This window comes from Chelonia mydas, chromosome 2 (genome assembly GCF_015237465.2).
Source record: "Chelonia mydas isolate rCheMyd1 chromosome 2, rCheMyd1.pri.v2, whole genome shotgun sequence".
Taxonomy (NCBI): domain Eukaryota; kingdom Metazoa; phylum Chordata; order Testudines; family Cheloniidae; genus Chelonia; species Chelonia mydas.
In genome coordinates this window covers 2,078,792-2,095,475 of record NC_057850.1, presented here as the reverse complement: position 1 = coordinate 2,095,475, position 16,684 = coordinate 2,078,792, and the positions used below count along the sequence as shown (strand labels likewise).

At 43.3% G+C, this 16,684-nt stretch overlaps 1 protein-coding gene across 11 annotated transcripts in view; it reads right to left on the bottom strand.

The window, feature by feature from the left end:
• LOC102933829 overlaps positions 1–16,684 on the bottom strand; it is a 113,341-nt gene that overhangs the window by 59,054 nt on the left and 37,603 nt on the right. For 10 of the 11 annotated variants that reach the window (XM_037891786.2, XM_037891789.2, XM_037891791.2 and 7 more), the window contains 2 exons: positions 3,443–3,655; positions 3,095–3,301 (listed from right to left, as the gene is read on the bottom strand). In XM_037891786.2, the coding sequence (XP_037747714.1) occupies positions 3,095–3,301; positions 3,443–3,655 (420 nt within the window). Of the gene's footprint in view, positions 1–1,910; positions 2,093–3,094; positions 3,302–3,442; positions 3,656–16,684 lie in introns of those variants that run through there. The other variant, XM_043538923.1, reaches the window with a different exon arrangement.

The following is a 16,684-nucleotide window of genomic DNA, read 5'->3' as shown; positions in this document are numbered from 1 at the left end:
TCACCCCCCCCCCCCGCCCACAAACTCACTCTCCTGCTGGTAATACCCACAAACTCACTCTCCTGCTGGTAATAGCTTATCTAAAGTGACCACTCTCCTTACAATGCGTATGATAATCAAGGTGGGCCATTTCCAGCACAAATCCAGGGTTTAACAAGAACGTCTGGGGCGGGGGGGGAACAAGGGGAAATAGGCTACCTTGCATAATGACTAAGCCACTCCCAGTCTCTATTCAAGCCTAAGTTAATTGTATCCAATTTGCAAATGAATTCCAATTCAGCAGTTTCTCGCTGGAGTCTGGATTTGAAGTTTTTTGTTGTAAAATAGCGACTTTCATGTCTGTGATCGTGTGACCAGAGAGATTGAAGTGTTCTCCGACTGGTTTTTGAATGTTATAATTCTTGACATTTGATTTGTGTCCATTTACTCTTTTACGTAGAGACTGTTCAGTTTGACCAATGTACATGGCAGAGGGGCATTGCTGGCACATGATGGCATAGATCACATTGGTGGATGTGCAGGTGAACGAGCCTCTGATAGTGTGGCTGATGTGATTAGGCCCTGTGATGGTGTCCCCTGAATAGATATGTGGGCGCACAGTTGGCAACGGGCTTTGTTGCAAGGATAGGTTCCTGGGTTAGTGGTTCTGTTGTGTGGTATGTGGTTGCTGGTGAGTATTTGCTTCAGGTTGGGGGGCTGTCTGTAGGCAAGGACTGGCCTGTCTCCCAAGATTTGTGAGAGTGTTGGGTCATCCTTCAGGATAGGTTGTAGATCCTTAATAATGCGTTGGAGGGGTTTTAGTTGGGGGCTGAAGGTGACGGCTAGTGGCGTTCTGTTATTTTCTTTGTTAGGCCTGTCCTGTAGTAGGTGACTTCTGGGAACTCTTCTGGCTCTATCAATCTGTTTCTTCACTTCCGCAGGTGGGTATTGTAGTTGTAAGAATGCTTGATAGAGATCTTGTAGGTGTTTGTCTCTGTCTGAGGGGTTGGAGCAAACGCGGTTGTATCGCAGAGCTTGGCTGTAGACGATGGATCGTGTGGTGTGGTCAGGGTGAAAGCTGGAGGCATGTAGGTAGGAATAGCAGTCAGTAGGTTTCCGGTATAGGGTGGTGTTTATGTGACCATCGTTTATTAGCACTGTAGTGTCCAGGAAGTGGATCTCTTGTGTGGACTGGTCCGGGCTGAGGTTGATGGTGGGATGGAAATTGTTGAAATCATGGTGGAATTCCTCAAGGGCTTCTTTTCCATGGGTCCAGATGATGAAGATGTCATCAATATAGCGCAAGTAGAGTAGGGGAGTTAGGGGACGAGAGCTGAGGAAGCGTTGTTCTAAATCAGCCATAAAAATGTTGGCATACTGTGGGGCCATGCGGGTACCCATAGCAGTGCCGCTGATCTGAAGGTATACATTGTCCCCAAATGTAAAATAGTTATGGGTAAGGACAAAGTCACAAAGTTCAGCCACCAGGTTAGCCGTGACATTATTGGGGATAGTGTTCTTGACGGCTTGCAGTCCATCTTTGCGTGAAATGTTGGTGTAGAGGGCTTCTACATCCATAGCGGCCAGGATGGTGTTATCAGGAAGATCACCGAGGGACTGTAGTTTCCTCAGGAAGTCAGTGGTGTCTCGAAGGCAGCTGGGAGTGCTGGTAGCGTAGGGCCTGAGGAGGGAGTCTACACAGCCAGACAATCCTGCTGTCAGGGTGCCAATGCCTGAGATGATGGGGCGCCCAGGATTTCCAGGTTTACGGATCTTGGGTAGTAGATAGAATATCCCAGGTCGGGGTTCCAGGGGTGTGTCTGTGCGCATTTGATCTTGTGCTTTTTCAGGGAGTTTCTTGAGCAAATGCTGTAGTTGCATTTAGTTGCGTTGTATGCATTGTAGCTGCAAATAGCTGCAGTCGACGTACCTTAGATCAACTTACTGTGGTATCTACACCGCACTGGGTCGACGGGAGAAACTCTCCTGTCGACTTACCTTATGCTTCTTGTTCCGGTGGAGTACCGGAGTCGATGGGAGAATGATCGGCAGTCGATTTACCGGGTCTTCGCTAAATCGACCCCCAGTGGATCGATTGCTGAGCATCGATCCTCTGCTAAGTGGAGACAAGCCCTTAGAAATATTAACTGGAAGACAAGCCCTTAGTAATATTAATATCCAGCTGGATAATGCAAAAGGAAAGAATTCCAAACCTATTTACGAGCCAAGGCTTTCAGAGTTACTATATAACAGTTACATGGGTCTAACAGTGGTTAACCATTTTCCAAATTTAACGTTAATCAGGTTTTTTTGGTTTCAGAGTAACAGCCGTGTTAGTCTGTATTCGCAAAAAGAAAAGGAGTACTTGTGGCACCTTAGAGACTAACCAATTTATTTGAGCATAAGCTTTCGTGAGCTACAGCTCACTTCATCGGTTTTTTTTGCACTCTGTTATCTACTGAGGCACTATAAGACAGTTGCCCAGATTTTCGCAGAATGCACTAATACAAACACAATTTAGCAGTGTTGCTGATGGAGATGTACAAAAGGGATTGAAATGGCAGAAAAGGTCTGCGTAAACACAAACACAGATGTATTACTTCTGACTGTACTATGATCAGTCCCTAATAGCAATGCATCCTTCTAAGGGAGGGATAAATGTCCTCAAGGCACCTAAGAGTGCAATATGATAGCATCTATGGTGATTACTTACAGACCTCAAACAGCAATCAATGTATGCCCTGAAGCACAAGGATGGATAGCACTTGTAATTTTATCCTAATTAGTGCAACTGTGGATGCCACTTATCCATAGAAGCTACTAATCCTAGAGTTTTAGTAATCAGCTTGTCACTATGGCATCATGCAGCAGCAAGTGCCACATGTTAATTACATGGTGTTGCAAATGTTTATGTTTGAAAAACAGAGGAAAAGGGAAGAGGTTGCTCATGCGCCCAGTGCATATTGAATGACATGATGTGTGCAAAAGCATTATATAGCAGTTAAGGAGGAAGATGCTGCTTCCAATGCAGATCAGGTCTGGGAACCAGAAGGGACATAAGGGTTAAAAAAAACAAAACAAACCACAGACTGAAATTTCAGAGATGCCATTGTACCTCTTTGGCAGCATTATCCCTGGCAGCATTGGAATCTCGTACTCCAGGCAAATCCACCAGCACTGCCCCAGTCTTCAAGACATTAGCACCGGGAACACGGATTTTGACACATTTAACAATGGGCCAAAATTCTCCACCTTTCATGTCGCGTAAGTTATCAGTCCGAGAGTCAATGAATTTCTCTATTTTTGTGCGAAAATCTGCTGCCTAAGCAATGGAGAGAAAACAAGAGTAAGGTTCACTACAGGCAATAGGCTGAGCTACTCCATTTATTGTCTATATCAGTGTGAAATAGCCTGAATGGGTGAAGATATAGGAAGGCCACACCTCAAATCATGCTGTGTTTACCTTCTCTGCAGAGATGTGCTTTACTGTCCCAAGATGCTGAGTCACCTCCTTCATCTCCTTCAGCTTTGGAAGTTCTGCTATCGTCCCATATACAGCTTTCACACGACTATAGGCAGCGCCAGCTTCAGTCTTGCGATCTGGGCATCGTTTCTTTAAGTTACCAGATTTGTCTTTCATATCTTCTAGGAGAGCTTTCAGCTCATTATCCCACTCCTGAAGTGGGAAATACAGAAACAATTGAGACAATACTCCAAAAGAGTAAGTTTGTAATTTGTTACATGTAGAATAACTATTCAAGTTAAAATGAATCAAGACCAGATGCTCTGTTTGCCCTAAGATATTTTTACCACATACAAAGGAGTGAGTTCTATTACTATTGCTCTGCTGAGAGCAAGAAACCCTTTTTAACTGATTACACCAGCTAGTCAGTAAAACAGGAAATATTTTCAAACATTTTTGAAAGCTTTTTTTGTTTGTTTTTTCCCCTTGAAGACTGATGAAAGTTTTCCACTCAGCTCCGATTCTCTCCCTCAGATATTTATACAGCTCCCTTTTACCACAGTACCTAAGCACTAAAATTAAACATACAATATGAACAGCATCACCAACGACTGGTACAAAGAACGGCTACTGAAAAGATCCAAGATAGTTCCAACATATAGCACGAGCAACATTCCTATTTTTAAACAGGGTGACAGAGGATCGATTTAAATAATGATTTGAATCACCAAGTAGAAATCCTCCATTTCAATCCTTGATTTTAATCTACTTTTCCACTTGTACTTCAATTATTTTCTGAAGAAAGGTGCATTCTCACTGGTTGATATAATCATTAAAGTATGTTGATTTACAACTAGACTGAGCCTCTATACTAGCTCTGATACATCTTTTTGCTACCTAAGAGGGTACACTATAACTATATACATTTATTTAAGCAGTTATATAGCTTAATATTTTCAGATCTTACCTGCATTCTTAGTATGTTAGAAAATGGTGAATGATATATTGCTTACTTATTAATAAACATTTTGCACATAATTTGTGTCAATCTGCATTAGAAGGGTAATTTGAATTTAATTAAACACACAAAATAGCATATTTATTACTTAAATGTTTTAGAATCCTAGAAACGTAGGACCGGAAGGGACCTCAATAGATCATCTAGTCCAATCCCCTGTATTGAGACAGGACTAAGAATTATCTAGACCACCCCAACCGGTGTTTTTCTAACCTGTTCTTAAAAACCTCCAATGACACAGATTCCACAACCTCCCTAGGTAATATTTTCCACTGCTTAACTACCCTAAACTTTTCCTAATGTCTAACCTAAACCGTCCTTGTTGCAATTTAAGCCCATTACTTCTTGTCCATCCTCAGTGGATAAGGAGAATAATTTATCACCCTCCTCTTTATAACCACCTTTTATACACTTGAAGACTATTATGTCCCCCCTCACCCAGTTTTTCCAATCTTCCCCCATAGGTCATGTTTTCTAGAACTTTGATCAGTTTTGTTCCTCTCCTTTGGACTTTCTCCAATTTGTCTTCATCATTCCCAAAGTGTGGTGCCCAAAACTTGATGCAGTACTCCAGTTGAGTACTGAGTAGAATGGGAGAATTATTTCTCATGTCTTGCTTACAACACTCCTGCTAATACATCCCAGACTGATGTTTCCTTTTTTTGCAACTTGTGTTACACCATTGACTCATATTTAGTTTGTGATAGATTATAATCCCCAGATCCCTCCTAGGAAGTAATTTCCCATTTTATATTTGTGCAATTGAGTATTCCTTCCTAAATATAGTGCTTTGCATTTGTAGTTATTGAATTTCATCCTATTTATTTCAGGCCATTTTTCCAGTTTGCCATGATCATTTTGAATTTTAATCCTGTCTTCCAAAGAACTTGCAACCCCTCCCAGATTGGTACTGTCAGCAAATTTTAAGTGTACTCTCTATGCCATTATCCAAATCATTTATGAAGACATTGATTATAACCAGACCCAGGAAAGATCTCTCTGAGACCCCTTCCAGCTTTTCTGTGAACTACTGATAACTACTCTGAGTACAGTTTTCCAACTAGTTGTTCACCCACCTTATAGTAGGTTTGTTTAGGCTATGTTTCTCTAGTTTGCTTATGAGAAAAACATGTGAGACCTTACTGAAGTCGAGATATATCACATCTACGACTTCCCCCCATCCACAAGGCTTATTACCCTGCCAAAGAAGAATATTAAGCTGGTTTGACATTTGTTTTTGACAAATCTATGTTGACTGTTACTTATCACTGTATCTGCTAGGTGCTTACAAACTGATTGGTTATTTGCTCCATTATCTTTCTGGGTACTGAAATTAAGCTGACTGGTCTATGATTCCCTGGATTATCCTTATTTCCCTTTATAATAGATAACTACTGGTTCTACTGTATTACCTATGAACACCAGAGTTACAAACTGACCAGTCAACCACACACCTCATTTGGAACCTGAAGTAAATAATCAGGAAGCAACAGAGACCCCCGCCCAAAAAAGCAAATACAGTACAGGGCCGTGTTAAACGTAAACTACTAAAAAACAAAAAACAAAAGGAAAGCAGTATTTTTCTTCTGCAAAGTAAAGTTTCAAAGCTGTATTAAGTCAATGTTCAGTTGTAAACTTTTGAAAGAACCATAATGTTTTGTCAGAGTTACGAACATTTCAGAGTCACTAACTACCTCAATTCCTGAAGGGTTTATAACTCTGAAATTCTACTCTATATTTGCCCTTTCCCAGTCCTCTGGGATCTCTCCAGCTGTCCATGAATTCTCAAAGATAATTGCTAATGGCTCAGAGATCTCTTCAGCAATTTCCTTAAGTACTTGGGATGCATTTTGGTCAGGCCCTGCCACCTTGAAGACTCTAACTTATCTAATTAATTCTTTAACTTGCTCTTCCCCTATTTTAGCCTCAGATCCTGCCCAATCAATGTTTACCATGTGAATACCGAATCAAAAACGGCATTTAACATTTCAGCCATTGCTGTGTTTTCCGTTATCGTTCCCTACTTGTTGAGCAATGGACCTAACCTGTCCTCGGTCTGGTCTTCCTTTTGCTCCTAATGCATTTGTAAAATGTTTTCTTGTTACCCTTTATATCCTCAGCTAGTTTAATCTCATTTTGTGTCTCGGCCTTTCTAATTTTGTTGCTACATGCTTGGGGTTTTTTGTTTTTTTTTTTATATTCATGCTTAATAATTTGACCTTGTTTCCACTTTTTTATGACTCTCTTGAACATCTCTTGATTAAGCCTGTAGATTTTAAGAGATTATAATAAATGTTGCCCTTCACATATTTTGTGCTAAATTCAGATTTCATTTTAAACAGGTTTATTGCTAAGAAGAAAAAAACCAACAATTTAAATAAACAAAAAATTGAAAAATCTGATTCAATAAAATCAGATTTTTAATTATTTTTTTAAATCACTGATTTTTATCCACCTTGCAGGATGAATTCATCTCCGACATTAACTTAAACAAATCCAACACTGCACCAAGGATGAATCCAGCCTTTCAAGTACCACTTAGGTAACCAGCCTAAATAGATTTCTGCTCCGGAGGCAGTGGAGGAAGATCTGAACAGCAGCTGAAATGACTGAAAATGATAAAGGGAAGCTAAACCTGATATATACAGAGAAGGACCCATAGAAGAGACATCAAGTGGAATAAAAGGAGACAAGGGAAAAGACTATACGCTATACACAGAAAAGAAAGCCATTTAACAGTGCCCTCAGCAGGTATTATGGAAGGTAGAGAGAAGAATGCAAGGGAGGTTGAATGGAGAGCTGAAAGTTTTCAGGATTTGGGGATGGGAAGTAGTAACTAGTAATCCAGAATGTCAGCTCGATAGCGAGGGTCTGGGGTAGAAATGTAAATCTAAATAAAATCTGTACTTTATCCCTCACTCGGCCTCTGTTTTTGGAGCCTCCTTCCACTGAAAAGCTCCAATGTCTGCCACCACTGCCACTCACAGCCTTGCCAAACAGCAGCGGAGTGAACTTAGACTCCTCTCCATTTCACTGCTCCCCATAGAGGTCTAAATAGCAGACAATGACAAAAGCTAGTCGCTCTGCTGCATCTTGGAAGAACTAAAAAGTAGCAGCAGCAAAGGCAACAGAGCAGTCTATCTGCAAAAAACAACACACACAACTGCATCAGTTTACTCTCAAGTCAAGTTTGGAAGGCTATCTTGTCAACCATAAGTGATATAAAGGGAAGTTATTTACCATAAGGTAACTGAAGTCCTTTGAGATGTGTGGTCCCTATCTGTATTCTCCTGTGGGTATGCATGCACTCCACATGCTTGAGACCAGCAAATTCTTGCAAGTAGCATCCACTGGTCCATGCCTGCATCCTTGCTCTCCTTGTGTTCTGTATCGAGATTGAGAGGCAGGGTGGACCAAATGCCTCTCCAGTTCCTTCTCTACTGCGAACCTTATGATCCAAAGCGCAAGGGAAGGAAGCAAGGTAGTGGCATGCAGATAAGGACCAGGCATTTTGGAAAAGTTCTAGTTACAAAAGGGTAGTGACTTCCCTTTCTTCTTCACGTGCTGATCCCTATGTGTAATTCACTATGGGTGACTGACAAGCAATACTCGGAGGAGGTGATGCAAAGATGCAGGTGATACAGCTGCTTGTAGAACCACAGTCCCAAGGGATAAGTCAGTGGAGGAGTCTTAGTCCAGCGGGTAATGTCTAGTGAACATATGCACAGAACTCCACATTGCTGCCTTGCAAATATCAAGTGGGGGTACCTTCTGAAGCGATGCTACCGAGGCTGCTTGTGCTCTGGTACCAGTGAGCCCATATTGCATGTAGGCGAGGAAGATGTGCCAAATGATAAAGCAGGATGCAGCCAGAGATCCATCTAGAGATTGTCTGGGAGGAAATAGCTTGTTCTCAGACTCGTTCTGCTATAGCAACAAACAAACAATCAAGGTGACTCTCTGATCTGTTCTGTTCGCTGCAGGTAGATGTGCATTGGCCTCGTCACATCAAGGAATGAAGCCCTTTTCTCTTCAATGGAGGCAGGAGGCTTCGGGAAGAACACCATGAGTGGACTGTCTGGTTTACGTGAACTTCTGAAACTGCCTTAGGGATGAATTTCAGGTGCAGCTGTAGCAAGGCTGTGCGTCTTTATGGAAAATTGCGTAAGGTGGGTCTGTCGTTAGGGCCACAAGCTCACCTGCCCTTCTGTCCAAGGTGATAGCAACAAGGAAGATAATGTTCGTTGATAGGTAAGACACTGAACATGTAGCAAAGGGGTCAAAAGCTGGCTTAGTGAATGCAAAAAGTACTAAGTTGAGGTTCCAGTGAAGAGTTGATTTTGTTACTGGCAGAAAGGTTCTGGTTAATCCATCTAGGAATCTAGAAGTTACTGTGTGAATAAAAATAAAGTAGCTATCTGCTGGCTTTTTATAAAAGTTGCTTGCCACCAGGTAAACCTGTATCAAGCTAAGGGAAAGACCAACCTTGTGGGTAAGGAGGGAGACTGCAAGAATATCCGCTGTATCTGTAGATATATGATTCTGCTGGTCCCGAGGGAGAAGCGCTTCCACTTGGACAGCTAACATTTTTCTGATGGAATCTTTTCTGCTTGTCAAGCTGTCTCAAGTGGGTCAAGAGCACGAGTGCCAACCTCAGGGCAGACTGTCAAGGAGCAGGGCACAAGCCCCAGATTGATTGATGGTTCTATAATTAGATTTCACCAACCAAGTAACAAGTGTGAACTCCTCAATGACTATACCAGCCTTTCCCTGGAGTCACAGACAGTCCACTTGGGCACTCTGGTCTATCTTGACACCCAGGCAAGCCTGCCTTTGTGACAGATGGTCCCTTACACCAAAAATCACAATATTCAGGTTACTCCCAGTCCCCAAGAGCAAGTCACTTATCCCAGGTCAATTGTACCCATGCGCACTCAAAGACAACACTTGTAGCCAATCGTGTAATAAACTAAAGATTTATTTATGAAGAAAAAGAAACAAGAGTTATTTGCAAGGTTAAAGCAGATATACATACTCAAATGAGTTACAATCTTAGGTTCCAAAAGGTGATTGTAACTGCTGTATATGCCAGATCCATATGTCCCCTAAGGCAAGCTATGCAGCTTGAGGATCCCCTGCTTATGTTTAGAAATCTTTGCCCTTCAAAAGTTCAAGCCACACAGAGCTACAGTTCCTTCTGGTCGGGCATTTTTATTTTCTTCCCCCAGAGTTCAAACTGATGGCAGAGTGTCCAAGTGCAAGCCTCTCTTTATGGGTAGGGGGTCCATGGGGGGCAGGGAAGCAATCAACAAAGTCTGTCCTTTGTTGTTTCACAATGGCTCATTTACCCTCAATGGACCTTCTTGTGTGCAGAACAAGCACTTTACACTAATGAATGGTTCTTTGCTGTTTGGTGAGTAACACAATTACAAATGCAAACTCTCAATATAACTTTATACCATGGGCTAACAGAGGTTAAGTGAGATCAATACATACAGCATCCTACAAACATTTCATCAAGTCTAAACACTAAAACACATTCTTCTTATCGACTTAACATCTATTTCACAACAACACAAACACAGAGGTAAGCCAGACTGGTTCCAGCTATGCTTTTGTCAGTGTTCAGTGAGACCTGGGCACCTGAGTTGGGATGCCCAAGCCTGCCGTTCTCTTGAGTCAGACAATCTGGGAGGGTTGAATGCTGATGAGAGGATGTGCTGACATTTTTAGGAGGCTTATAAACCAGAACTGTTTGGGTCCTTTGGCCTCAATGAAGATGACTCAGGTTCTGTCTGCCTGAATTTTCTAAAGAACCAAGGTAGCAGCAGAATGAATAGTTCAAGTGGTGTCCAATGGAGTAGGAAGAGTGTGTCACCCCTGGAGCAGCAAGTGTTGCATTTCTTGTTTTCCCGGGAGGTAAAAGTCCCAAGTGGGGGTTCCCACTGAGTGAAAATGCTGTTCACCACTGAATCAAGCAATCCACATCATACTGTATCAGTGACCTGTCCACTTAGTTATTTACCACTCCACCAGTGTGTGTGTCATTTGAAACATTTATCAGTGATTATTTTATGTTTTATCAAGAGCTATGAATCATGAGTTCTTTTCCCGGGTTGGTATTATCAATACCAATATAACCGTGTGGAATTTTAGTTTGTGAATAAAAACGTTGAGTTGTCACAGGTCGAGACTGGGTCTCCATCCTGCCTTCTTTTTGGGAACGAGGAAATATTTCACACATAAACCTCTTCCCAATGCTGAAGAGGTACCTGCACTATTGGTCCCCGTTGGAGGAGAGAGAGTATCTCCTTGTAAGAGTGGTCCCTGAAAAGGGAAGGGGAAGAAGGTTTTGGAGGAGGAGGAGAGAAGCTTGATTGTATAACTGAAATGGATTATATCCTGCACCCACTTGTTTGTTGTTACTGCCCTCTAGCTGTGGGGCAGGGGTGGGAGGGAGAAGAGTGCTAGCAGCTACCAAAGGAGACCTGGGAATTGGGTAGAGATGGCATCAACTTTGGTTCACAACTCCTGAACATTTTGTCAAAAGTATCTTTTGGCCAGGAGGTGCGGTTGGGCTGATGTGGTTAAGTGGAGGGTGCAGGGTACCAAGCCTTTGGGCCTTCTCTGTCTTTTATGAGGCAGTTCATAAGAACGCTGATGGTAAAATGGTTGAGGCATAGGCCTCTATTTGTATGGTTATTAATGGTATTTCCTCTTCAGGGTGGATATATATATATATATATTTTTTTTTTTTTTTTAAAAAAAAGATTTGGCCACCAGTGTCTCTTCACCGATAAGGGCCAGAAATTTAGCCCTGTCCTGCTAGGGTAGTTTGTCCTTAAAATCTAGGAACTCTGAATAATTTAGAAAAATCATACTTAGTCCAATATTCTAAATTGGAGGTTAGTAGATTTAAACACCTTCCTCTCTAACAGATTCAGATGTTTGGCCTCCTGGTCAGTACCATGCTCTTGGTGGTGGCTCTTGGGTGTTGCTGCCTAGATCTTTCAGTGACATCCTGAACAACCAGAGTTTAGTGCAGGATGGGTAAATAAAATCTCTGCCCCTTTTGCAAGCATAAAGGAACACTTCTCAGCCCTCTTGGGGGAAGGACACACATTACTGTCGTATGCCAAATTGCTCTTGCCAATTCCAGTATGTCTGTGTTCACTGGGTGTGCTATCCAGTTGGATCCCGCGGGTTTCAGGATGTCCAAAAGCTTATGTTGAGCATCCTGGATCTCGTCAGGAGACGTGGAGCACTTGGGCAAAACTCTGTAGCAGTTCCTGGAATTGCTTGTGGTCACCCGGAGAGGATGGCGAAGCTGGAGCATCTGCCTCATTCAGAGAGGAGGAAGATGATGTAGGAAGAGAGCCTGAGATATAAGCGCTCGTATCGAAGGCCTCAGCTAAAGCTGCGGGCCAAGCTTTGCTGATATAAAGCGAAGTTAGCACAAGTCAGGCTGTAAGCAAAGATCAGGCTCTGCCTGCGTGCAAGCTCACAGAATCTGGCAAGCACAGGGCCGATATTGCAGAAACCCACACTCCTAAGAAGAGCTAAGCACAGAGCACTCAGGCATCCCGATCTCAAGTGGTACCAGAACATCCCTGATATCAAGGACGGTACAAAAACATTCCCCAAGGATAACAGGAACACACTGACCCCTCCAATAAAATAAGGTCAGGATGACAAGGTGATGAATAGAGATGTTTTGATCGAACCAACATGTACGAGGAGCTGGGTAATAACTAGCCATGTGCGGGGGCAGTAACTATGTCAGAGGAGCAGTACGTAACTTGTTTTTGTCAGGGTCTAAAGAGGTATCTCTCGGAGTGTGTGTCTTGGTCCATCCGAGGGGGAAAGGAAAGTCCCACTATCCACTGGGCTGCATCCATTGTCACAAGCATACATGTCTTAGTATCCTTGTAGAGTCTGCCAGGTGCTATTACCATGCTTTGTCGGCAATAAACCTGGCCTGGCACCTTCGGATCTTCTGGTCATTGAGTGGTTCGCTCGAGGTCTGCTGTGCCGGCTATCTTCACAGAGCTGGGGCAGCACACAGGGAGAACACACACATGCAGCTGAACATCTAACCACAGAAGATACCCTTGTCAGTACCAGCAGAACCATACTCTTTCTCTTCTCTAGGCTCAGAAGGAAGTTCTGGTTGTTCTCTTGGAGCGGAGGGGTGATCTGACTCCTTATTAGATTACACAGACCTTGGGTGTTGTGTGCATGGGTCCCATGGACCCAACAGGGCCAGAAGAAAGGTTTGAAGGTGGGTTGCAGAGGTCCCCAAGACATAGGGGGTACCACCAGTCCCAAAGGGGGGATGTCCTGGTTTGGGTGGGGGAGGTTAGTTCCAGGAAGCTCTTGATCTCCTGTTTGGATTGTTCTCCATCAATGAGGAAATGACAGTTCCTCCAGTAGATTTGACTCCCCCAATAACAAGGTCAGGTCTGACAATCAATGGTGCAGTTGATCCTATCGAAGGAAAGCTGTACGTGGTAGACCGGATGGGGTCCCATAGCTCATTTCTCCAGGTGGGGTCAAGATCTCTCTGGTAATGGCTGCTCCTGGCAACAGAGGAGACTGCAGATCCAGGAAAACAAAGACATCCCCGGGAGTGGAGTCCTTCTGCTCTACCCGCGGTGTGTGCGGTTCTGTCCACCCACACCAAGAGAGCTGACGTAGGAAGGCTCTAAGTTGGCGGATCCATGTGGGGTTGGAGCATTACTGCCAGTGGCTGAGGTTCTCGATGGGTGCTCTTTGTCAGTACTGGTGGTTCTCTGCCTTTCGACCTCAAAGGTGGTGTTAATGCTGCTGGGTGTCTGTGCTGCTCCTATGCTGTTTGTGGCGCTCCAGCATTAGCTGCACCAGAGTAGCTTGCAGATTCAGAAGACCTCTACGTTAACCATAAAGACAGACCACAGACTTGGTTCAGTGGCGAAGGTGCCCTGGCTCAACAGTTATAGGTACACTAACACATATGCCCACGACAAGAACTAAGAAGCAGAAAGTCACATCCTCACATTCCATCTACATTCCACCAAAACAATGTAATATTGGGCTGTTAAGGTGGCGATCCTGTCCCAAGAGTACCCACCACCACCAGATAAAGAAACAGATCTTAAGATATTTTAAAAAAAAGGAGTATTTGTGGCACCTTAGAGACTAAACAATTTATTTGAGCATAAGCTTTCGTGAGCTACAGCTCACTTCACTCTGAAACCTGAAGATATTTAAAGAAAACTTTGTTTGATAGCATCTGTCTGGCAATAGGGTGACCAGATGTCCCAATTTTATAGGGACAGTCCTGATTTTTGGGTCTTTTTCTTATATAGGCTCCTATTACCCCCCTACCCCATCCCGATTTTTCACACTTCCTGTCTGGTCACCCTATCTGGCAAGGAACCACTTCTCACTAGTTGTGACTGTGAAATCTATACTTATTTATTGTTTTGCCTTTATGATCCCTACTTCTCTATTGTTTATCTGTAGGGTCTCTGTCTGATTCTTTAATTCTTCTGTCTGTTGTGTAACTAATCTTGCAAGATTAAAATCAACTAAGGCGCTGGGGTCTGATTGGTTAAAGAATTGTTTCATAATGGGCTAGGATTGGTGAAAAATACTGTTTTGTAGGACTTCAGTTTAAAATGATTGGTTACGGCACAGCTAAGCAGGAATCAAGTTTCACTATATAAACTGGGGTCCAAAAGGAAATTCTTTGGGAACCAACTCCAGGACCCAGCCCAAGCTCAGAGCTGCCAAAACTCAGCACCCTGCCGATGACACCGTGCAGAAACTGGAGTCCCCGGATGACCTGATCCTGACTGGCCACCAGGAAAAGTTAGTCTGACTTATTGGGAGTGGCGAGCATTGTATGCTTAGTATTTGTATTCTGTTGTAGTAACTGTTAATAAATAGAGGTTAAGGATATTACTGTGTAAGGCTCTTTCATTGGTAAAAAACCCCACAAAACCCACAGAAGATTACACCCTGAACCCTAGGAATTGGGTATGGGTGGCCTTGAGCCTAGGAACTGGGTTAGGGTAGGGGTGCCTAAATTAACCCTCGAGCCCACCAAAGGGTAAACGTGGGGTGTCCTAGAGTGTGCGGGTAACACTTGTACCTCCTAGTTTGAACAAAACATCCTCATCCGTTATTCTGTCATCCCATCCTTATCTTTATGAGGGGCCTGCGTGTTCCTGTACCATCCTCTCCAGTCAGGAACATGTTTACCTGGTTAGCTGATACTCTCATGTTACTATTCTGACAAAGCCTACTTTGCTTCACCACCTTTGGTTCATACTGCTAGGCATGCCTAGGGCTCCAGGAAGGCCTACAGATGGTACCCGCCGACGGCAATGCTGCCAGTGCAGAGTCTAGTATCAGCAGAACCTTGTTCCTATGCATCTTTATATCGTGGCCCTGGGACTCAAGACATGCTAAGTCTTCGGGACCTGGGGATGAAGACTTGCCTAACTTGGATGGAGTTGGGGGGGAAAGGGAGGATCATCCTCTTCAGAGTGGTCTGCTTTTGTGCTTATGAGAGCGTCCCCTGCTTTCCTGAGCAAACCCTAATGGAGGGTCCATAAGTATGATCTTCCTCACACTTGCATCAGGCCTCATGCTAGGAGACGCGCTACTTGAGGACTCTGGCCAATGTACAGGGAGGTTCCCCCAGTCTGGGTCTGACTGGGGCCTTATAGCCTTCCCCAGGAAGTTAGAATTCCCACACCTGACAGGTCCGGCTGGGGCAGACACAACAGATACGGCACTTGGTGAAGAGATGAGCCTCCCTGAGGCAAGTGCAGACAATGCTGCTGGTCATCACTGACAAGAAAAGAGGAGGGACAGGAGACGCAGCTTTTAAAGCCCAGTATTCTGGATATAATCTGATTTCAATACCAGAAAGCTGGGAAGGTTCCCCATGGTGGGGACGCTATCTAACCACTAACTAGTTCTATTAGTATAGCTACACTGAAGATAAAATTGATGAAGAAACTGGAGAGGCAATTGCTCCACCCCACCACTTATGATTTTGGTGCAGAGCATGAGGACAGCAGGAGCACAGATGCAGACCAATGTACATTACCTGCAAGAATTCTCCTGTCTCAGACACATGGAGCACACGTGTACTCACAGCGGAATACACATAGAGACCAGCACTTGAAGAAGAAATGAAGTTTACTTACCTGTAACCTAAGTTCTTCAAGATGGGCTCTGCATATTCACACTCATGGGATGCACCTATTGGGTGTGCTCAGACAGTGGAATTTTTACTAGCTGTACCTCCTGGAGTGCTCACAAGCTCCCCCAGTCTCTCCCCTCACCATTCAAACATTCTAAGGGTGAGACCACTCAAAGAAGAAACTTAGGCCGTGATTGTGTGCACAAAACTTGAGACATTTTTCAAATGGTCTGATTTTCACAGGGGAGCAATTTCTGAAGATCAGGCTCTTTCAAATGGGCACCCAACAATTAAGGCACCCAAAACCATTTTTTAAATTAAATGCAAGTCTAAGCTTATATTAGGAAGAGGCTAATGGCACTTGCCTGGGAAAAACTTCAAGCTCACCAAGGACAAGTGGAATTTTCAAACCCTGGCACAGTAAATCTTAAAAGTACCATCCAGCTAAAAGGTCAAATTACCATCATCACAGACCCCACAAGCCTTAACATCTCTTTGGAACAAGGCCAGAGAGATTTTTATCTCATTATATTTAGTTATGTTACTTCTCTCTGGGTTTAGAAACCTATTTACTTCTAACCAAAAATAAGACATACATTTATAACAGTGAGAGTAACCACTAGAACAAATTTACCAATGGTCAGTGAATTTTCCATCACTGACAATTTTTAAGTCAAGGCTGGATGTTTCTCTTAAAGATATGCTCTAGGAATTTTTGTGGAAGTTTTATGGCCTGTGTCATACAGGAGGTCAGACTAGATGATAACAGTCATCCCTTCTGGCCTTGGACTCTATGAAACCCCTACAAATTATAATACAACCCCAAAGATCTAGAAGGGTACCCAATATTTTCTGATGAATAGCATTCAGATGATAGTAAAACTGTTCAAACGGCATTGAAAAGATTGTGTGACAAGTTGCTAACCTGCCCGTGCAATGAAGAACATGCCCGTTAGTTTTGCAGATTGGCTTTAAAGGGTCTCTGCAAACTGGAACATTCACTCAGGAGTGTAGTGAAACCCATAAA